Below are 24,638 nucleotides of genomic sequence, written 5' to 3'. Positions count from 1 at the left end.
AATCACAACTAACTGCTGAACTATTATTGACAAGAAGACACTGGAACTCACCAAAAAAGATACCCCACATCCAAAGACAAAGGAGAAGCCACAGTGAGACGGTAGGAGGGGCGCAATCACAATAAAATCAAATCCCATAACTGCTGGGTGGGTGATTCACAAACTGGAGAACACTTATACCACAAAAGCCCACCCACTGGAGTGAAAGTTCTGAGCCCCACGTGAGGCTTCCCAACCTGGGGGTCCGGCAACAGGAGGAGGAATTCCTAGAGAATCAGACTTTGAAGGCTAGCGGGATTTGATTGCAGGACTTCGACAGGACTGGGGGAAACAGAGACTCCACTCTTGGAGCGCACACACCAAGTAGTGTGTGCATCGGGACCCAGGGGAAGGAGCAGTGACCCCATAGGAGACTGAACCAGACCTACCTGCTAGTGTTGGAGGTTCTCCTGCAGAGGCGGGGGGTGGCTGTGTCTCACCGTGAGGACAAGTACACTGGCAGCAGAAGCTCTGGGAAGTACTCCTTGGCATGAACCCTCCCAGAGTCTGCCATTAGCCCCACCAAAGAGCCCGGGTAGGCTACTGTGTTGGGTCGCCTCAGGCCAAACAACCAACAGGGAGGGAACCCAGCCCCACCCATCAGCAGGCAAGCAGATTAAAGTTTACTGAGGTCTGACCACCAGAGCAATATCCAGCTCTACCCACCACCAGTCCCTCCCATCGGGAAACTTGCACAAGCCTCTTAGATAGCCTCATCCACCAGAGGGCAGACAGCAGAAGCAAGAAGAACTACAATCCTGCAGCCCGTGGAACAAAAACCACATTCACAGAAAGATAGACAAGATGAAAAGGAAGAGGGCTATGTACCGGATGAAGGGACAAGATAAAACCCCAGGAAAACAACTAAATGAAGTGGAGATAGGCAACCTTCCAGAAAAAGAATTCAGAATAATGATAGTGAAGATGATCTAGGACCTCCGAAAAAGAATGGAGACAAAGATCGAGAAGATGCAAGAAATGTTTAGCAAAGACCTAGAATAATTAAAGAACAAACAAACTGAGATGAAAAATACAACAACTGAAATGAAAAATACACCTGAAGGAATCGATAGCAGAATAACTGAGGCAGAAGAATGGATAAGTGACCTGGAAGACAGAATGGTGGAATTCACTGCTGCAGAACAGAACAAAGAAGAAAGAATGAAAAGAAATGAAGACAGCCTAAGAAACCCCTGGGACAACATTAAATGCAACAACATTCACATTATAGGGGTCCCAGAAGGAGAAGAGAGAGAGAGAAAGGACCCGAGAAAATATTTGAAGAGATTATAGTCAAAACCTTCCCTAACATGGGAAAGGAAATAGCCACCCAAGTCCAGGAAGCACAGAGAGTCCCATTCAGGATAAATCCAAGGAGAAACACGCCGAGACACATAGTAATCAAACTGGCAAAAATTAAAGACAAAGAAAAATTATTGAAAGCAGCAAGGGAAAAACAGCAAATAACATATAAGGGAACTCCCATAAGGTTAACAGCTGATTTCTCAGCAGAAACTCTACAAGCCAGAAGGGAGTGGCATGACATATTTAAAGTGATGAAAGGGAAGAACCTATAACCAAGATTACCCTTCCCAGCAAGGATCTCACTCAGATTTGACAGAGAAATCAAAAGCTTTACAGACAAGCAAAAGCTCAGAGAATTCAGCACCACCAAAGCAGCTCTACAACAAATGCTAAAGGAACTTCTCTAAGTGGGAAACACAAGAGAAGAAAAGGACCTACAAAAACAAACCCAAAACAATTAAGGAAATAGTAATAGGAACATACATATCGATAATTACCTTAAACATGAATGGATTAAATGCTCCAACCAAAAGACACAGGCTGGCTGAATGGATACAAAAACAAGACCCATACATATGCTGTCTACAAGAGACCCACTTCAGACCTAGGGATACATACAGACTGAAAGTGAAGGGATGGAAAAAGATATTCCATGCAAATGGAAATCAAAAGAAAGCTGGAGTAGCAATACTCATAGCAGATAAAATAGACTTTAAAATAAAGAATGTTACAAGAGACAAGGAAGGACACTACATAATGATCAAGGCATCAATCCAAGAGGATATATAAATATATATGCACCCAACATAGGAGCACCTCAATACATAAGGCAACTGCTAACAGCTATAAAAGAGGAAATCGACAGTAACACAGTAATAGTGGGGGACTTCTAACACCTCACTTATACCAATGGACAGATCATCCAAACAGACAATTAATAAGGAAACACAGCTTTAAATGACACAATAGACCAGATTGATTTAATTGATATTTATAGGACATTCCATCCAAAAACAGCACATTACACTTTCTTCTCAAGTGCGTACAGAACATTCACTAGGATAGATCACATTTTGGGTCACATCAAGCCTCAGTAAATTTAAGAAAATTGAAATCATATCAAGCATCTTTTCTGACCACAACACTATGAGATTAGAAACCAATTACAGAGAAAAAAACGTAAAAAACACAAACAGTACGTTACTAAATAACCATGAGATCACTGAAGAAATCAAAAAATACCTAGAGACAAATTACAATGAAAACACGACAGTCCAAAACCTATGGGATGCAGCAAAAGCAGTTCTAAGAGGGAAGTTTATAGCAATATAAGCCTACCTCAAGAAACAAGAAAAATCTCAAACAATCTAACTTTACACCTAAAGGAACTAGAGAAAGAAGAACAAACAAAACCCAAAGTTAGCAGAAGGAAAGAAATCATAAAGATCAGAGCAGAAATAAATGAAATAGAAACAAAGAAAACAATAGCAAAGATCAATAAAACTAAAAGCTGGTTCTTTGAGAAGATAAACAAAATTGATAAACCATTAGCCAGACTCATCAAGAAAAAGAGGGAGAGGACTCAAATAAAATTAGAAATGAAAAGGGAGAAGTTACAACAGACACTGCAGAAATACAAAGCATCCTAAGAGACTACTAAAAGCAACTCTATGCCAATAAAATGGACAACCTGGAAGAAATGGACAAATTCTTAGAAAGATATAACCTTCCAAGACTGAACCAGGAAGAAATAGAAAATACGAACAGACCAATCACAAGCACTGAAATTGAAACACTGATTAAAAATCTTCCAACAAACAAAAGTCCAGGACCAGATGGCTTCACAGGTGAATTCTATCAAACATTTAGAGAAGAGCTAACACCTATCCTTCTCAAACTCTTCCAAAAAATTGCAGAGGAAGGAACACTCCCAAACTCATTCTATGAGGCCACCATCACCCAGATACCAAAACCAGACAAATATACTACAAAAAAAGAAATTACAGATCAATATCACTGATGAATATAGATGCAAAAATCCTCAACAAAATACTAGCAAACAGAATCCAAGAACCCATTAAAAGGATCATACACCATGATCAAGTGGGATTTATCCCAGGGATGCAAGGATTCTTCAATATATGCAAATCAATCAATGTGATACACCATAATAACAAATTGAAGAAGAAAAAACATATGATCATCTGAATAGATGCAGAAAAAGCTTCTGACAAAATTCAACACCCATTTATGATAAAAACTCTCCAGAAAGTGGGCACAGAGGGAACCTACCTCAACATAATAAAGGCCATATATGACAAACCCACAGTAAACATCATTCTCAATGGTGAAAAACTGAAAGCACTTCCTCCAAGATCAGGAACAAGAAAAAGGATATCCACTCTCACCACTATTATTCAACATAGTTTTGGAAGTCCTAACCACAGCAATCAGAGAAGAAAAAGAAATAAAAGGAATACAAATTGGAAAAGAAGAAGTAAAACTGTCACTGTTTGCAGATGACATGATACTATATATAGAGATTCCTAAAGATGCCACCAGAAAACTACTAGAGCTAATCAATGAATTTGGTAAAGTAGCAGGATACAAAATCAATGCACAGAAGTATCCTGCATTCCTATACACTAATGATGAAAAATCTGAAAAAGAAATTAAGGAAACACTCCCATTTACCATTGCAACAAAAAGAATAAAACACCTAGGAATAAACCTACCTAGGGAAACAAAAGACCTGTATGCAGAAAACTATAAGACACTGATGAAAGAAATTAAAGATGATACAAACAGATGGAGAGATATACCATGTTCTTGGATTGGAAGAATCAATATCGTGAAAATGACTATATTACACAAAGCAATCTACAGATTCAATGCAATCCCTATCAAATTACCAATGGCATTTTTTACGGAACTAGAACAAAAAATCTTAAAATTTGTATGGAGACACAAAGGACCCCGAATAGCCAAAGCATTCTTGAGGGAAAAAAACGGAGCTGGAGGAATCAGATTCCCTGACTTCAGACTATACTACAAAGCTACAGTAATCAAGACAATATGGTACTGGCACAAAAACAGAAATATAGATCAATGGAACAGGATAGAAAGCCCAGAGATAAACCCACACACCTATGGTCAACTAATCTATGACAAAGGAGGCAAGGATATACAATGGAGAAAAGACAGTCTCTTCAATAAGTGGTGCTGGGAAAACTGGACAGCTACATGTAAAAGAATGAAATTAGAACACTCCCTAACACCATACACAAAAAAATACTCAAAATGGATTAGAGACCTAAATGTAAGACTGGACACTATAAAGCTCTTAGAGGAAAACATAGGAAGGACACTCTTTGACATAAATCACAGAGAGATCTTTTTTGATCCACCTTCTAGAGTAATGGAAATAAAACCAAAATAAACAAATGGGACCTAATGAAACTTAAAAGCTTTTGCAAAGCAAAGGAAACTACAAACAAGACGAAAAGACACCCCTCAGAATGGAAGAAAATATTTGCAAATGAATCAACAAAGGATTAATCTCTGAAATATATAAACAGCTCATGCAGCTCAATATTATAAAAACAAACAACCCAATCCAAAAATGGGCAGAAGACCTAAATAGACATTCTTCCAAAGAAGACATACAGATGGCCAAGAAGCACATGAAAAGCCACTCAACATCACTAATTATTAGCGAAATGCAAATCAAAACTACAATGAGGTATTACCTCACACCAGTTAGAATGGGCATCATCAAAAAGTCTACAAAGAAGAAATGCTGGAGAGGGTGTGGAGAGAAGGGAACCCTCTTGCACTGTTGGTGGGAATGTAAATTGATACAGCCATGATGGAGAACAGTATGGAAGTTCCTTAAAAAACTAAAAATAGAGCTACCATATGACCCAGCAATCCCACTACTGCGCATATACCCTGAGAAAACTATAATTCAAAGAGATACATGCACCCCAATATTCACTGCAGCTCTATTTACAATAGCCAGGTCATGGATGCAACCTAAATGCCCATCGACAGACAAATAGATAAAGAAGATGTGGTAAAAAAAAAAAAAAAAAAAAAAAAAAAGAAGATGTGGTAGATATATACAATGGAATAGTACTCAGCCATAAAAAGGAAGGGAATTGGGTCATATGCAGAGACGTGATGAACCTATAGAATGTCATACAGAGTGAAGTCAGAAGGAGAAAAACAAATATCATGTGTTAGCTCATATATGTGGAACCTAGAAAAATGGTACAGATGAAACAGTTTGCAGGGCAGACGTTGAGACACAGATGTAGAGAACAAACGTATGGACACTAAGGGCTAAAGTGGCGGGTGGTGGTGGTGGTGGTGTGATGAATTGGGAGATTGGGATTGACATGTGTACACTGACGTGTGTAAAATGGATGACTAATAAGAACGTGCTGTATAAAAAATAAATTAAAAAAAACCTTGGAGTATAAAATTTTTAAAAAAAGTCCCTTGAAATAGACTATTAACCCAAAAACATAAGTCCCCTGTGGACAGAGACTCTCTTATTCATCTCTGTGGCTCTGTAACATCTAGACATTGGTGGTGGTGAGGGATAGGGTTGTTTAACTTAATGAAACACTGTGTTGTCACAGCAAGATCCCAACTGTTTAGCTTCATCTTAAACAAATAAAAGTTGCTCCATACTATCCACTTAAATGACAAACTATGCCAGTTATCCACTTGGAGTCTCTCAGTTCCAAATCTGCCCATCAGTGCCTACTCTGAGAAAATGGTGCTGGGCCCTTTAAATATTTTTCCTTTGCTGGCTGGCACAATGTTAAGTTCTGCCAGTAGAGGGTGCTAAAGAGACAATGCAAGAGGAAGCCTCTTCCTTCCTGGCTCTGGTGTGCTCCTGCCAGCAAGCTCCTGCAGCACAGCGGCTTCTCTTTGTTCGAATTACTATGTGGTTTCTTTTGCCTGACTGGACCCTGACTGATACAAAATCTGTACCATGAGTGAGGTTTGAACTCAAATGGCCACATGTCCATTGGATTTGATGAGCAGAAAGTAGGAAGTACCTTAGATGCCTTAGAAAAACATGCAAACTAGAGGATGGCAGATAATCCCTACAAGAATTGGGCAGCTGGTGACCTCAGTGCAGTTGCTAGAGTTTCAGTGGTCTGAGCTTGTCAAGCTTTCCACTCCAAGATGAAAAATAAGTTGCTGTACCTCAAACCACCCATCATGAAAAAAGGCACAACACTTGTAGGACTTTGTGGATGTGGTAGGCAACATACACCACATCTGAGATTGCTACTGTGACACTCATTTAGAGTCACTCACGAGGTTGCCAATTTCAAGTGGAACCAAGTAAGACTAGGCTCTGCAGCAAGTTCAGGCTGCTATACAAGTGACTCTACCATTTAGGCCTGATCCAGCAGACTCAATGATACTTGAAGTGCCCATGGCAAGTAAGGATGCTGTCCAGAGCCCTGGCAAACACCAACAGGAACATCACAGCACAGACTTCTAGGATTTGGGAGCAAATCTATGCCCTCTTCTGCAGATAACTATTTGCCTTTTGAGAAACAGTTTCTGGCTTGTGCCTGACCCTTGGCAGAAAGTAAACACCACACCACAGGACACTGGGTGACCATGTGGCCTGAGATTCCCACCAGGAACTCGGTGTTGTCTGACCTACCTAGCCACAAGACTGGACATGCACCACAGCAATCTATCATCAGATGAAAATGACCCATAAGAGACCAAGCATATCCAGGTACAAGGACAGACATACAGACCAGATTAGAATAGACGGCCCAGAAATAAAACCTGGACATATGGTCAAATGATTTTTGAGAACAACGCCAAGACCATTCAATGGGGAAAGGACAGTCTTTTCAACAAATGGTACTGGGGAAACTGGATATCCACATGCAAAAGAATGAAGTTGGGGCTTCCCTGGTGGCGCAGTGGTTGAGAGTCCACCTGCCGATGCAGGGGACACGGGTTCATGCCCTGGTCCAGGAGGATCCCACATGCCGCGGAGCGGCTGGGCCCGTGAGCCATGGCTGCTGAGCCTGCGCATCCGGAGCCTGTGCTCTGCAACAGGAGAGGCCACAACAGTGAGAGGCCTGCGTACCACAAAAAAAAAAAAAAAAAAAGAAGAAGAAGGATGAAGTTGAACCTTACCTACACCAGATAAAAAATTAACTCAAAATGGGTGGAAGACCTAAACATAAGAGCTAAAATTCTGAAATTCTCAGAAGAAAATAGGAGTAAATCTTCATAATCTTGGATTTCATAAGATATGACACCAAAAGCAGAAGCAACCATAGACTGGATAAATGGCGCTTCATTAAAATTAAAACTTTTGTGCATCAAGGTACATTATCAAGAAAGTGAAAAAACTACCCACAGAATGGAAGACAACATCTGCAAATCATTTATCAGACAAGGGTCAACTATCCAGAATGTTTAAGGAACTCTTACAACTCAACAACAAAAAGACAGCTCAATTTTAAAATGGGCAAAGGACTTGAGTAAATATTTCTCCAAAGATGACGCAGAAGAGGGCATCAAGCACATGAAGATGCTCAACATCATTAGCCACTAGGGAAATGCAAATCAAAACCACATTAAGATTCCACTTCATGCAGGCTGTGCCATGGGAAGATCTATATTTTTTTTAAAAAAGGAAAATAAATGTTGAAAAATAAGTGAAAATGTGGAGAAATTGGAATACTCATACATTTCTGGTGGGAATGTAAAATGGTAAGTCACTGTGGAAAACAGTTTAGTGATTTCTCAATAAATTAAATATAGAATTATCACATGACTCAGCAATTCCACTCCAGGGTATATATTCCAAAGACTGGAAAAGAGATGTTCAAACAAAGACTTGTACACAAATGTTCATAGCAGCACTACTCCCAATAGCAAAAATGTGAAAACACAAATGTCCATCAACAGATGAATGGGGACTTCCCTGGTGGTCCAGTGGCTAAGACTCCGTGCTCCCAATGCAGGGGGCCTGGGTTCAATCCCTGGTCAGGAAACTAGATCCCACATGCTGCAACTAAGAGTCCACATGTCACAACTAAAAAAAGATCCCGAAGAGAATAGAAAGCCCAGAGATAAACCCATGCACATATGATCACCTCATCTTTGACAAAGGAGGCAAGAATATACAATGGAGGAAAAACAGCCTCTTCAGTAAGTGGTGCTGGGAAAAATTGATAGATACATGTAAAAGAATGAAATTAGAACACACCCTAACACCAAACACAAAAATAAACTCAAAATGGATTAAAGACCTAAATGTAAGGCCAGACACTATAAAACTCTTAGAGGAAAATATAGGCAGAACCCTCTATGACATAAATCACAGCAAGATCCTTTTTGACCCACCTCCCAGAGAAAGGGAAATGAAAACAAAAATAAACAAATGGGACCTAATGAAACTTAAAAGCTTTTGCACAGCAAAGGAAACCATAAACAAGACAAGAGGACAGCCCTCAGAATGGGAGAAAATATTTGCAAACGAAGCAACTGATAAGGATTAATCTCCAAAATATACAAGCAGCCCATGCAGCTCAATACCACAAAAACAAACAACCCAATTCAAAAATGGGCAGAAGACCTAAATAGACATTTCTCCAAAGAAGACATACAGATGGCCAACAAATGCATGAAAAAATGCTCAACATCATTAATCATTAGAGAAATGCAAATCAAAACCACAATGAGGTATCACCTCACACCAGTCAGAATGGCCATCATCAAAATATCTACAAACAATAAATGCTGGAGAGAGTGTGGAGAAAAGGGAACCCTCCTACCCTGTTGGTGGGAATGTAAATTCATAGAGCCACTGTAGAGAACAGTATGGAGGTTCCTTGAAAAACTATAATAGAACTACCATATGACCCCTGAGAAAACCATAATTCAAAAAGACACATGCACCCCAATGTTCATTGCAGCACTATTTACAATAGCCAGGTCATGGAAGCAACCTAAATGCCCACTGACAGATGAATGGATAAAGAAGATGTGGTGGCAGATGAATAATCCCCAGTATATCTGCCACCAGCTTTTATGGCCCCAGCATGAGCCACAGCCAACCCCACCTCCCCAGGAGACCCTCCAAGACCATCAGTCTTTTCAAGCTAATTGCTGAATCCGAAGCTGTGTAGAGAGGACCTGTGTTTTGTACTTCTAACATCCTTTGATGGACCAGCTTCCAGCTTTAAGTCAAATAGCTTTAGAGTTTAGCCCTAAGAGTGATTAAGAATCCGCCTGCCAATGCAGGGGACATGGGTTTGAGCCCTGCTCTGGGAAGATCCCACATGCCGTGGAGCAGCTAAGCCCGTGTGCCACAACTATTGATCCTGCACTCTGGAGCCCGTGAGCCACAACTGCTGAAGCCCGCGCACCTAGAGCCCATGCTCCGCAACAAGAGAGGCCACCACAGTGAGAGGCCTGCGCACTGCAGCAAGGAGTGGCCCCCGCTTGCCACAACTAGAGAAAACCTGCATGCAGCAATGAAGACCCAATGCAGGCAAAAATAAGTAAATAAATAAATAAATTTATATAAAAAAAAAGAAGATGTGGAACATATATATAATGGAATATTACTCAGCCATAAAAAGGAAGAAATTGGGTCATTTGTAGAGACGTGGATGGATCTAGAGACTGTCATACAGAGTGAAGTAAGTCAGAAAGAGAAAAACAAATATCGTATATTAACGCATATATGTGGAAACTGGAAAAATGGTACAGATGAACCGGTTTGCAGGGCAGAAATAGAGACACAGATATAGAGAACAAACGTATGGACACCAAGGGGGGAAAGCGGTGGGGAGCGGTGGTGGTATGATGAATTGGGCGATTGGGATTGACATATATACACTAATATGTATAAAATGGATAACTAATAAGAACCTACTGTATAAAAAATAAATAAAATAAAATTCAAAAAATAAATAAAAGGAAAGTGGATCAAAAAAAAATCTAGAAACAATAAATGCTGCAGAGGGTGTGGAGAAAAGGGAACCCTCCTGCACTGTTGGTGGGAATGTAAATTGATACAGCCACTACGGAGAACAGTATGGAGGTTCCTTGTAAAACTAAAAATAGAGCTACCATATGACCCAGCAATCCCACTACTGGGCATATACACTGAGAAAACCATAATTCAAAAAGATATATGCACCACAATGTACACTGCAGCTCTATTTACAATAGCCAGGACATCGAAACAACCTAAATGTCCATCAACAGATGAATGGATAAAGAAGATGTGGCATATATATACAATGGAATATTACTCAACCATAAAAAGGAACGAAACTGAGTTATTTGTAGTGAGCTGGATGGACCCAGAATCTGTCATACAGAGTGAAATAAGTCAGAAAGAGAAAAACAAATACCGTATGCTAACACATACATATGGAATTTTAAAAAAAAGCAGCACTGATGAACCTAGTGGCGGGGCAGGAATAAAGACACAGACGTAGAGAATGGATTTGAGGGCATGGGGGGGAAGGGGAAGCTGGGATTAAGTGAGACAGTAGCACTGACATATATACACTACCAAATGTAAAATGGATGGCTAGTGGGAAGCTGCTGCATAGCACAGGGAGATCAACTTGATGCTCTGTGACAACCTAGAGGGATGGGATAGGGAGAGTGGGAGGGAGCCTCAAGAGGAAGGGGGTATGGGGATATATGTATACATATAGCTGATTCACTTTGTTATACAGCAGAAACTAACACAACCTTGTAAAGCATTTATACTCCAATAAAGATGTGAAAAAAAAAAAAAATCCCACATGCTGCAACTGAAGATGCTGCACACTGCAACTAAGACGTGATGTGGCCAAAACCAAAGCAAAACAACAAATGAATAGATAAACAAAACGTGGTATATCCATACAATGGAATATTTTCAGCCATAAAAAGGGATGAAGTTCTGCCACACTGCAATGTGGATGAACCTTGAAAACATGCTAAGTAAAATTTGCCATATGTAAAAGGACAAATGTTGTATGATGCCACTTATATGAGGAATCTAGAGTAGTCAAATTCCTAGAGACAGAAGGTAATATAGAGGTTACCAGGCACGGGTGGAAAAGGGGTCTGAAGAGTTACTGTTTAATGGGTAGAGTTTCTGTTTGGGAAGATGAAACGTACTGGAAATGGATAGTGGTGATGACTGCACAACATTGTGAATGTACCTAATGCCACTGAATTGTAACACTTAACATTATTAAAACGGTAAAAATTTTGTTTATCATAATAAAAAAATCCTAAAAAGCACAAACAACTAAGTTGGTAATGTGGCACCATTCCCCAGGGAGGATCAGCCAGGCACCTTGTAGCGGATGATTTCTTTGGATCTCTTCCTTCGTGGAGGGGGCAGAGATTCACCCTCAATGGAATAGACGCATTCTGAATATGGAGCTGTCTTCCCTGTCTGCACTACTTCTGTTAGCACCAACATCCATATACTCACAAAATTTCACAGAATGCCTTATCCTCTGTCCTGGGTCCTGGTATGCCCCACAGCATTGCATCTAATCAAGGAACTCATTTTACAGCCAAGAAAGTACAGCAACGGGTTCATACCCACATACCCCTCACGGAGAGTCGACTGGTCTTAACTGAAAAGTGGAATGGCTTATTGAAGACTCAGTTACAGCATTAGTTGAGAGATAATATCCTGAAAGGAAGAGGTTCTGTCTTATAAGATGCAATATATACTTTGAATCAAAACCATTATGCAGTGCTATTCCCTAAAGCCAGAATACATGGTCCCAGGAATCAAGGGGTGGAAGTAGGACTGGTTCCTCTCACCATTATATCTAATAACCTACTTGCAGAATTTTTATTTCCCCTCCTGCCAACTTTGGGCTCTGCTGATTTGGGAGGAATGCTTACATTGGTTCCAATGAATTAGAAGATGAGACTACCCCCCTGGTCATTTTGGGCTCCCTATACCACTGAACCAACAAGGTAAAAAAGGAGTTCCTCTATGGACTAGAGTAATTGATCCTGAGTACTAAGGAGAAACTGGGTTGCTGCTACACAATGGGAACAAGAAGGACTGTGTCTGGAACCCAGAAGATTCTAAGGTACATTTTGATACTTCCATACCCAATAATATAGGTCAAGGGAAAAACACAACATACAAACAACAAAAGCAAAACGCCCAAGGACTCAGACTCTTTGGCAATGAAGGTTTGAGTCACTCCATCAGATAAAGAACCCCAGCAGCTAAGGACAAGGGAAATATGGAATGACTAGTAAAATGAAGCCATAGATACCAACTACAGCCTCAGGACCAATTACAGAAACGAAGACCATACATTTTCTCTTTGCTTGTTATAAGCATGGCTTTATTTGTATATGCTAACAATTTTCTTCTCTCTCCTTCCCATTATTTTTTTTTTAATTTTTATTTTATATTGGAGTATAGTTGATTTACACGTTTTGTCAGTTTCAGGTGTACAGCAAAGTGATTCAGTTATACATATATCTTTTTCAGATTCCTTTCCCATTTAGGTTATTACAGAATAATTGAGTAGAGTTCTCTGTGCTATACAGTAGGTCCTTGATGATTATCTGTTTTATATATAGTAGTGTGTATACGTTGCTGCAAATGGCATTATTTCATTCTTTATTTATGGCTGAGTAATATTCTATTGTATATGTGTACCATATCTTCTTTATCCATTCATCTGTCTATGGACATTAAGGTTGCTTCCAGGTCCTGGCTATTGTAAATAGTGCTGCAGTGAACATTTGGGGTGCACGTATCTTTTGAATTATGGTTTTCTCTGGATATATGCCCAGGAGTGGGATTGCAGAATCATATGATAGCTCTATTTTTAGTTTTTTAAGGAACCTCCATTATTATTTTATAGACAGGTTGTTGGAAGTTAAATTTTACAGTTTAGCCTGTAGGTAATAGAATATTCAGTGAGACTATGACCAAATATGAGGTATATCATAGACAGCAACAGTTATAACTATTGGGAATGTGAGTTTCCTCATTTGGGGAAAAGGATAAGAACTTGTAAGACATATAGCTATGCCTTTTTTTTTTTTTTTTTTTTTTTTTTGCAGTACGCGGGTCTCTCACTGTTGTGGCCTCTCCCGTTGCAGAGCACAGGCTCCGGACGCGCAGGCTCAGCGGCCATGGCTCATGGGCCCAGCCGCTCCGCAGCATGTGGGATCTTCCCGGACCGGGGCACAAACCCGTGTCCCCTGCATCGGCAGGCGAACTCTTAACCACTGCGCCACCATAGCCCTAGCTATGTCTTTTGTCTTTTCTTTTTCTTTTTTCGGCCACGCTGCACGGCTTGTGGGATCTTAGTTCCCTGACCAGGAACTGAACCTGGGTCCACGGCAGTGAAAGCATGGAGTCCTAACTACTGGATGGCCAGGGAATTTCCTGGATAGCTATGTCTTATTAGGTAAAAATAGAATTGTTTTCAGAAATTTGAGTGTTTATAGAAGGGTACATATGGAAGCTGAGTAGCCAAAGGAATGGAATGCAACATTTATCAATTTACTGCCTCTCAAATCCTCTCCAAATCCATCCTTTTCTTCTCGGAGAAAATGGAGTAAGTCCTTTAAATATTTTTCCTTTACCAGATGGCACAATTTTAAGCTTCATCTGTAGATGGCACTGTTTTTTCGGGGGGAGGGTATAGTTGATTTACAATGTTGTGTTAGTTTCTGGTATACAGCAAAGTGATCCAGATTATATCTATATAGATACATATAATGAAATTGTTTTTCATATTCTTCTTCATTATGGTTTATTACAGGATATTGAATACAGTTCTCTCTGCTATACAGTAGGACCTGTTGTTTATCTATTTTACACACAGTAGTTTTTATATCTGCTAATCCCAAACTCCTAATTTATCCCTGCCCTCACCCTTTCCCCTTTGGTAATCATAAGTTCGTTTTCTCTGTGAGTCTGTTTGGCAAATAAGTTCATTTGTATCATACTTTAGATTACACATATAAATGAGATCACCTGATATTTGTCTTTCTCTGTCTGACTTACTTCACTTAGTATGACAGTATGATATAATCTCTAGGTCCATGCATGTTGCTGCAAATGGCATTATTTCATTCTTTTTTACGGCTGAGCAATATTCTACTATGTATATGGACCCCATCTTCTTTATCTATTCATCTGTCCATGGACATTTAGGTTGCTTTCATGTCTTGGCTACTGTAAATAGTGCTGCTATGAACACTGGGGTGCATGTGAGATGGTTATTAATTGGTTTTCTGTTATCATAAGTTAACCATAAACTTTGAGACTTAAAACAGTATATACGTTTGTCATCTCACAGTTTCTGTGGGTCAAGAGTCCAGAAAGTTTAACCAGATCCTCTGTTCAGGATCTCACAAGGTTGCAACCAAGGTGTTGGCTGGGCTGTGTTCTCATTTGGAAACCTGACTGGGGAAGAATGTTTCCAAGCTCATTCAAATTGTTGACAGAATTCACTTCCTTACAGCTGTATACTTGAAGGCCCCAGCTTCTTACTGGCTGTTTGTTGGATGCTGCCCTCAGGTCCTAGAGGCCACCTGCATTTCCTTGCCATGTGGCCCTCTCCATATGCAGTTCACAACATACCTGTTTGCTTTTTCTTTTTTTTTAAACAATTTTTTTAAACTTATTTATTTTTGGCTGTGTTGGGTCTTCATTGCTGCACGTGGGCTTTCTCTAGTTGTGGCGAGCGGGGGCTACTCTTCATTGTGGTGCGCAGGCTTCTCATTGCAGTGGCTTCTCTTGTTGCAGAGTACAGGCTCTAGGCATGCAGGCTTCAGTAGTTGTGGCTTGCAGGCTCTAGAGTGCAGGCTCAGCAGTTGTGGCACACGGGCTTAGTGGCTCCGCGGCATGTGGGATCTTCCCAGACCAGGGCTCGAACTTGTGTCCCCTGTATTGGCAGGCAGATTCTTAACCACTGCGCCTCCAGGGAAGTCCCTACCTGTTTGCTTTTTCAAGGCCAGCTGGAAAGTCTCTCTCTCCAGCCTGCTAAGATAAAGTCTTACATAATGAAATGTAATCCTGGGAGTAATATCCCATCACCTTTGCCATATTCTATTGATTAAAAGCAAGTTATAGATCTCATCCACACTCAGGGAGAGAGGATTATACAAGGGCATGGATCACTGGGGGTCACCTTAGGGTGTATCCACCACATACTAGAAAGACATTGCAAAAGGCAAGAGCTTTTCTTCCTGGTTCTGGAATGCTCACATGGCAGGTTCCTACAGTACACGTGGCTCTGCAGGCAGCTGGCTCCTACAGCTGAGAGGCTTCTCTAGTGCTGGACTCTGTAGGGGAAATGGCTGCTTCTCCAGGGCCAGCTCCTGCAGTACACAGCGGTCAGCAGCACACACAGGCCAGCAACCTCCCCTGGCACAGACATGCCCTCAAATGAGGAACTGGGTCCTTGGGTTTTCCCCATCCCCTGGGGATGAGAAAGGATTCTCCTTATGTCTGATATTCCAGTAGAGTTTTCTTTGCTTCTTACTAGCCCAAAGCCTTCATTTCTCCAATTCCCTGTTATAATAATTTTTATATTAAAACTTCTTTGTTGAAATTACTGTGTGATTTCTGTCTATTGATTAGACTCTGACTGATTCATGGACCATGTTCAGTTAGGATTTGCTAGCCACTGACATTCCAGTGAGCGGGGCCTGTCTATGAACTTTACATCTACAAATGAAAGGTTCGTCACTCACCTCTTTAATTTCTTTTAGGAGTTCAAGAGCACAGCTGAAGTCTGGAGGAGTAGCTAATAATTGCTCTTCCAGATGATCCCAAAAGGCATTGTGCATTGTCTCCTTGACCCTGCCTTCCAGACTGTAAGAAGGTTAAATGAACAAATTACTTTCTCTACTCAAAAACTGCCAAAAGGTCATTATCTCCTAAGCCCCAAACAGTGTTTGATATGATAAAAGACCATTATACAGACAGGGAAAGGCCAGGAACTATGTTTGGACGGTAGCAGAGCTAAATAAGCTGGGGTTAAACTTGGATGTCAGGGCACCAGCACAACCTCTCAGAAGGGTTCCTTGTGGTTCCAGCACAGCCCACCCTCTGCAGTAGGAAGAACCCTGAATAGAGATCGGGCTGAACTTTAGCACTGATTTTGCATTTAGCTTAGAAAAGATGTGACTTAGTTTCCCTTTATGTACACATATAGCAATGAACTAAATGATCTTTCATTTTCTTATAGACCTAAAATCTAGGAAAGGATTTTCATTCTTTGATAACACCTGAATAATTATAGATACTTCCAAATCAGCAGGTCTAAAATTGAATTCACTATCTTCCCCTTCCAAATCTGTTCCTCCTGTATTCCCAATTTCAATGGCACTACCATGTAGCCAGTCATGGAAGCCAGAAATATCCGTCTTTTTCCCTCAACTCAAAAAAAAAAGGGGACTTCCCTGGTGGCACAATAGGTAAGAATCTGCCTGCCAATGCAGCGGACATAGGTTCGATCCCTAGTCCAGGAAGATCCCACATGCCGCAGAGCAACTAAGCCCACGCGCCACAACTACTGAGCCTGTGCTCTAAAGCCTGTGAGCTACAACTACTGAGCCCACATACTGCAACTACTGAAGCCCACATGCCTAGAGCCCATGCTCCACAAGAGAAGCCACCGCACTGAGAAGCCCACGCACTGCAACAAAGAGCAGCCCCCAATAGCCAACTAGAGAAAGCCAACGCACAGCAACGAAGACCCAATGCAGCCAAAAATAAATAAATAAATAATTTTTAAAAACAAACAAACAAACAAACAAAAACCAGAAGCAAAGGTAATTCACTTAGAAAGGATAGTCTTTTCAACAAATGGTACTGGAACAACTGGACATCCACATGCAAAAAATGAATCTAGATACAGATCTTACACCTTCCACAAATAGATCATAGACCTAAATGTAAACATAAAACTCTAAAACTTCTAGAAGATAACAGGAGAAATCTAGGTGACCTTGGGTTTGGCAACGACCTTTTAGATACAACACCAAAAGAAAGATCCATGAAAGAAAAAATTGGTAAGTTGGGCTTCATTAAAATTAAGAACTGCTCTGTGAAAGACAAGAGAATGAAAAGGCAAGCTCCAATCTTCGCAAAGCACATATCTGATAAAGAACTAGTATCCAAAATATACAAAGAACTCTTAAAATTCAACAATAAAACAACCCAATTTTAAAACAGGGAAAGGTCTGAACTGACACCTCACCAAAGTATTGATATATATACAGATGGCATATAAGCATATGAAAAGATGCTCAACCTCACATCTCATTAGGGAATTGTAAATTAAAGTAACAATGAGATACCACTACACACCTATTAGAATAGCCAAAATCCAAAACACTGAGAATACCAAATGCTGACAAGGACGGGGAGCAACAGGAACTCTCATTCATTGCTGGTGGGAATGCAAAGTGTTAAGACCTGTCACTCTGGAAGATGGTTCCACAGTTTCTAACAAAATTAAACATACTCTTTCCATACAATCCAACAATAGTGCTCCCTGGTATTTACTCAAATGAGTTGAAAGCTTACGTCCACACAAAAACCTGCACATGGACATTTATAGCAGCTTTATTCATAAATGCCAAAACTTGGAAGCAACCAAGAGGTCAATACTAAAAAGAAATGCACTATCCAGCCCTCAAAAGACATGGAGGAACCTTAAATGCATATTGCTAATTGAAAGAATCCAATCTGAAAAGGCTACATACTATATGATTCCAACTATAAGAAATTCAGAAAAACCTATGGAGACTGTAAAAAGATCAGTGGTTGCCAAGGGTTTCAGAGTGAGGGAGGGAAGAACCAATAGGTCGAACACAGGGGATTTTTAGGGCAGTGAAATTACTCTGTGTGATACAGAAATGGTGAATACATGTCATTATACATTTTTCAAAACCCACAGAATATACAACACGAAAAGTGAACACCTGTGTAAACTTGAGTTAATAATAATGAATTAATACTGGATCATCAATTGTAACAAATATACCACATTAATATAAAATACAAATAATAGAGGAAACTGTGTGCAGGAGAAAAGGGGGAATGTAAGAACTCTATTTTCCATCATTTTTCTATAAAACTAAACTATGCTAAAAAATTGTCTATTAATATTTTAAAAGGAATTAATTTTCCTCTGACCTTTATTTAAATGATTTCTCTGACCTATAGAGTTAGACTAATAAGAAGAAAAAGAATCATTTGAAAATTCTGAGGCTGTACCTAGTCATTGCCAAATAGTGATTGGTTTTCTGGCATTAAACATCCCCCCTTAGTAATGCATGCTCCTTGTAAAACAAACAAAAGCAATACAAAGATGAATAAAACAAATATCAGAATTCCTCTCCCAACATACCAATCTCAATCAGCAGAGGTAACCAACTATAATCTAATAGTCTGTTGTGTACTGTAATTGTTCTTAAAGCTTTTCCCCTCACCCTATTTGTCCAATCCATCTTCCAAGTTCCATAAATTTTGCTTTTTAAATGTCTCTGGAATCCATCCCCTCCTACCATCATCTCTTACCTGGACTACTACATTAGGCCATTAACTGGTCCCTCTGTCTTCAGTCTTGTCCCTTTTTAATCTGTTCCCCACCAATTCATTCTAAAATCAATGATTTTTCTAAGATGCAACTCCAATCATGAGGTCATGCTCAAAGTCCTTTGGGGCTTCCCATCACCAGCAGTATAAACGGCTCACATGACCCTTCCTGATATTGCTACCTCCCTTTCAAATTTATCTCCTCCTACCTCATAATACCCTGTGCTCAATCACATCAAGATACTTGTTCAGTTCACACCATTGTGCCTCCAACATGATTCCTCTGCCAGGAGCATTCCTTCCCACCCAGACCACCTCTAAGACTCAAGTCATCATAGGCTAAATCTTCCTCCATAGGCAAATCTTCTCTGATCTTTAGGCAGCTGAGAACTTTCATTGAACTCTATTCATACAGCTCTGAGTGAACTTATCAGTCACTTTCTGTTATTCATCTGTCTCTCTTACAAAAGCTTCTTGACAGCAAAGACAGTGTCTTATTTATTTATAGCTGTAGCTACCTCTATCCCCAGAACTCAACATTTTTCCTGCCACATAATAAGAACTCAGCAAATGCCTGATGAATGAATGCCCAAACATGGGATTTCCCTTAGGAACCTACAATTGTAATTAACTTCATCCTATGAGCCCAAAGTAAAGCCAACTGCCAATAAGGAGTGACCTCAAACTCGATTTCAACCTTTTTCCTGATATAAATTTTGTATTACCTTACTTGAAAACCCAGCTCTGAATAGTACTGTTTCCCCTGCTTCATTTCTCCCTCTCTCATTTCCTCTACTCTTTTTTCCTCCTCTCCTGCCAGCAACAGAAACATCTAAGCAGTGAGAGAGATGCTAGAGGATCTGGGTTTTGGTGAAAACCTGTTCCCAGAGAAGCTGTGCTTGACATGGACATCTGCTGGCAAGAACAGATCAGACCAGGAAGACCAGGGCAGCAACTTGTGGCAGAGAACAGCACTTTAGTAACAGAGTCCCTGAAGCTGACAAATGACAAAAACATTCAAGGAAATTGACTTATCACAAGCTGCCATCACATATCTGTCTGTTGGTGGGAAATCAGAACTGTTTTAAAATGTAAAATCTGACAATGAATTTACCCACTTAACTGCCAATAAACCAGCAAGTCATACTTACGGAATGGTTCTTATTTATTGCAATGTCAATATAACTAAGAAGAATGAAAAATAAGGCTTGATGGGGGTGGGGGAGCATTCCTCATCAACAGGGTTCTGATCTTCATTCACAAATTAAGCTGATATATGAAGTGGGGAATGGGGGTGCGGGTGAGGAGTTGAGGGGGCAGTTGAAAACACCACAATGAGAAAATTGATCTTTTTATCTGTGCCTGTTTAAATCTGTGATCACATAGAGAGTAACTGATAAGACAGGAGCCATGTGGTAGGCAACCAATACCAATGAAATGACCCCAAAGATCTAGATCTCTGGTATTCACACCCTGGTGTAATCCTGTACCCTGGAGTGTGGTCTGGATTTATGGGTTCCTTTCTAGCAAACAGAATGTAGCAGAGGCCACGACGTCACTCCTGAGGTTAGGTAACAAAAAGACCGTGGCTTCTGTCTTGGGCACCATCTCTCACTCACTCTCTCGCTTCCTCACCCTGGGTGAGGAAGCCACATCCGTAATCCCTGACCCACAGAAACTGGGAGATAATGAACACTGTTTTAGCTGATGAGTTTTGGGGTAATTTGTCATGCAGCAATAGGTAGCTACTACACGCTAATTCCTCCCCATCTGTCAGAGAAGATCTGAAATCCACCCTAACTATTTTATTATTAAGTGGGGGTCCCAAAGTGAACATCCCAAAAATTGCTTGGGTTTATTCACTGGTTAAATAACATTTGCTTCTTGACCCTCTGATACTAATAATTATAATTTATTACTCTTCTGTTTCAGTTGCTGAGACCTCTAACGGCTTAGATTCAAGCACTGATTGTGTTATTAAATAAAAATGCTTTGAGTCTGGTCAGAATCCATTAGTGCTAAATGCCTATACCAGGATGAATAAAATGGGAAAATTAGAAGAGCCTGTACCTGCTTGGAGGCAAAACCTTCTCTTCCATGTGGAAATCATGATTCATCCCAATCTCCTTGCTCAGCTTGGAAACATCATTAACTGTATCTATCAGACCTGTGACAGAAAGAACATATGAGGTACACCTGAAACTAATGTTCTATGTCACTTATACCTCAACTGAAAAAAAAGAACTTATGGGGGACACCAGTGAACTCAAAGAAGTCTGAATTTCTATTTTATTCAGAGATTCACTCCACTGAGTAGGCTCCAAATTGAGATTCATCACAGTGACTTTATACACACTCATTCGACCATTCCAGTCAGTTATGTTTTCTGAACTCTAGGCCCCATGACAGAGCCTCTCAGTAGCCCAGCATGGGGGTAAGGGAGGACAAAGAAGCTACCTTATAAAAAAACAGAGTGAAACTGATTAAAAGCCTTTCTCTTAAGAAATAAAATAATGAAGTGGCAAAGAAATAATTTGTGATTTGCAAAACTAATGTTTATCTAAGGATATTACGATTCCACTCTCCTCTTCCTGCCTCTGATGGAAGTTAAATTCTCCACACAGAGGGTACTGTATGGCATCAATCTCACTTGGTCTTCTAAAGTGGTTTCCAGAATTTAGGATTTCACAGACTAGTAAATATCCAAAAAGATTTTGAGCAACTGACGACAGCTTGCCAACTTTTTGTTCTGTCAGGTATGGATAGTATGAAATAAGCAAATAAAAAATCCACTGTAGGTACTTCCCTGGTGGAGCAGTGGTTAAGACTCTGTGCTCCCAATGCAGGGGGCCCTGGTTCAATCCCTCGTCAGGGAACTAGATCCCACATGTATGTCACAACTAGAAGTGTGCATGCCACAACTGAGGAGCTGGTGAGCTGCAACTAAGGAGCCCGCAAGCCGCAACTAAGACCTGGTGCAACCAAGAAAAAAAAAAATCCACTCTTCCACCACCAAAACCATTTCATAAAAGAAAAAGGATAGTTTAAACTCCCAAAAAGCGGAAAGGGAATACAGTCAGAAAAAAGACTAGTCCTGAAAACTGAATCAATTTAGCTTTAGGAAAAACTCATTACAATATCTTTATTTCATTTCACACAGTATGCTAAGAATTTTGTCACAAACCAGCTCTGGCATTTGGGAACCACTATTCTAAGTTCTTAGTATAGACCTACCTGATAGCATTCTTACATAATTGGCGTACATGGTAGTTATTATTACTTGGTATAAAAGAGCTGCACACAATAAATCATATTTTCTCACTCTCTTTCAATGAAGCTTCAAAATCTGTTCACAAAAAAGTATTTGGCTCCAAGATGTGGAGGGGATATAAATGAACTAAGATTGGCCATGAGTTGATAATTGTTGAAGTTGGGTGATGAGTAAATGGGGGTTCATTATTCCAATCTCTCTACTTTTGTATATGTTTAAGTTTTCCATAAGCAAAAAGGTTTAAAAATGTAAAAAGGAAAAATTGCAGAAAAGAGGTTTCATAGGAGAATGCCTTTGTTCTTAGAAGAGACATGAAATATTTAGAGGTAAAGTCATGACTATAACTTCAAGAAAGAAAAAATACATACGTAAAATACAATAAGAGAAAAAAACAGTGTGGCAAATGTTAATGTGGGCATTCGTTGTTTTTTTTTTACTTTTCAACAGATTTTAAATATATCGAAATAAAAAGTTAAGGGTAAAAGGTGATTGTAAAATTTACCAAAAAGCCACCAGCAGAGTTTCCGTTTAGGTAAATGTAAAGGTGAACTGAACCTTAGGTGGACGGGAAGTTCCCTTTATTTTTACAGTCTCTCTGAAGTCTTCAGTTTTGGCCAAAATGGCAAAACACAGTCAAATATGCAAACAGACGTACTGCTAATTCAGTAATGCAAAATCAGAACAAAGAGAAAATCTTCAAAGGGAGATTGAGCTGCTTGTAGCAGCTTATTGAAGAACTGAGGAAAATACACAGAAACACTTCCCAATTACAACAAACCAAAGCTCATAGCCTGCTTTGACAAGATTGTTCTGTCGCTCAAAAGTACCATAGCACTATGCAACTCCTACAGCTGTAAAATTCAGGAACAGGGAGGGTTCAAAGAGAAATTAGAGGTAAAAAGTAACTAAAATAGATTTTTAAAACCCAGATCCCAAGGACAAAGACATTGTCAAGATAATTTGGTAACTTAACCAAGTCAACCTGATATATAAAATTTCGAAATTATTAAAAAAGAGGAGTTTGGTTATTCAGGTTAGGGAGTTGTATGGCCTAAATCAGGATTCCAAAGCACCCCATTTGCTGCTTTTCCTTAACCAGCAGCGACCCCGTGTGGCTACAAGAGAAAGAAATGCGATTGAATTTAAAGAATTTAACGCAGGTTGTTGCACGTGGACAGGCCTTCAGATTGATGACTGCTGAAATTGTCTGGTGATTATTACAAGGGAAATGCTGGATGAGTCCCAGTGAGATCAGACGTAAAGTGTGGAAGATACGTTGTGCCCCAATAAGAACTATAAAAGAACATCTCTTATAGTATGAGCTAAAGAGTATGAGGCCAGAGCTGCATTACTAATGCAGTCAACGAAGCACCGAGAGCACACAATGCCCATCTGGGACCATTTCCGTTCTTTAAAATCTACCCCAGGTGTCTGCCATTTTCCACCTACAAATTCAAAATAAAAGAATACAAAGCTGGCTCTGGACTGACTCAACCTCACATCTTGTCAGATTCAAGAAATCGCTCTTGGGTCACATCTTTCTCCAGGACTACAAACTCTGAAGATCTTCTGGTGAACAGAGGGCCTGGGGCCTGAAAGTAAAGATTGGGGGCGGGGGGGGGGGATGAGGAAAAAGGGGGATAGAGAAGTGCGGCGCCGCGGGCTCCTTCCCACCTGACCCACACTAAGCACCCCGAGGGCCGGGGCCGGCGGGGCTGGACCTACTGAAAGGGTGGTTCTTGGGGCTGCTCATGTCTTGCCGGGTCGGTCCTGAGGTTTCGGGCTTACAGGGCCCGCTCTCTGCATCGCCAGGGTCCTTCAGGGGCACGTTTTCCTCCACGTCCGTCATTTTGCTGATGGAATCTGGGTGGGGGAGAAATGGGGCGCTGTGGGCGGCGAGGAAGGGGGCTCTCCAACTACCGAAGGGGTCTGGGGCCCGGCCAATCGCGCCCGACCTGGACAAACTAAGAGGAGGGTGGACCGCTTCACCGTCTCTCGGGGACCGACATGGGCAGAGGAGACTGGAGGAACGGGGCTGGGGAATCACAGAGAAGTGAGTGCTGGCTCCGCAACCAGGAAACTGAGGCCAGAGGGGCGGCCTGCTCGCCCGAAACGCCCGCCCCAGGCCCACCCGGGCTCCAGCAGCAGGGGGAGCCCACGGCGCTCAAATTCCAAGCCCCCCACCTCCTCCACGGCGACCAACCACCACTGCGGAATCGGGCGGGCTCCGGCGCACCTCTAGACTGGGGCCGTACCACCGCGGCTGGGCAGCGAGGGGCGACGGCCGTGCGGGGCCGACCCGCGCGCACCCCCGCCGCCGTGCCATGGTGGGAGAGTCCGGGATTTGAACGTAAACCGCCGCCCGTCTCCGGGGCAACGGGGAGGGGCACGTGCCGGCCG

At 40.9% G+C, this 24,638-nt stretch overlaps 1 protein-coding gene across 1 annotated transcript in view; it reads right to left on the bottom strand.

The window, feature by feature from the left end:
• TCP11 (t-complex 11) overlaps positions 1–24,087 on the bottom strand; it is a gene marked incomplete at both ends in the record, with an annotated part of 29,262 nt that extends 5,175 nt beyond the window's left edge. The window contains 3 exons of the mRNA XM_082664336.1: positions 16,114–16,234; positions 21,038–21,134; positions 23,964–24,087. Coding sequence (XP_082520462.1) covers positions 16,114–16,234; positions 21,038–21,134; positions 23,964–24,087 — 342 coding nt within the window. The remainder of the gene's footprint in view (positions 1–16,113; positions 16,235–21,037; positions 21,135–23,963) is intronic.
• Between the last annotated feature and the right edge of the window lie 551 nt (positions 24,088–24,638).

Source organism: Grampus griseus (assembly GCF_964374135.1).
Source record: "Grampus griseus genome assembly, chromosome: 10".
In the NCBI taxonomy this organism is placed as follows: Eukaryota; Metazoa; Chordata; class Mammalia; order Artiodactyla; family Delphinidae; genus Grampus; species Grampus griseus.
The sequence above is the reverse complement of the archived record's forward strand: the minus strand, read 5'-3'. Positions and strand labels throughout refer to the sequence as shown.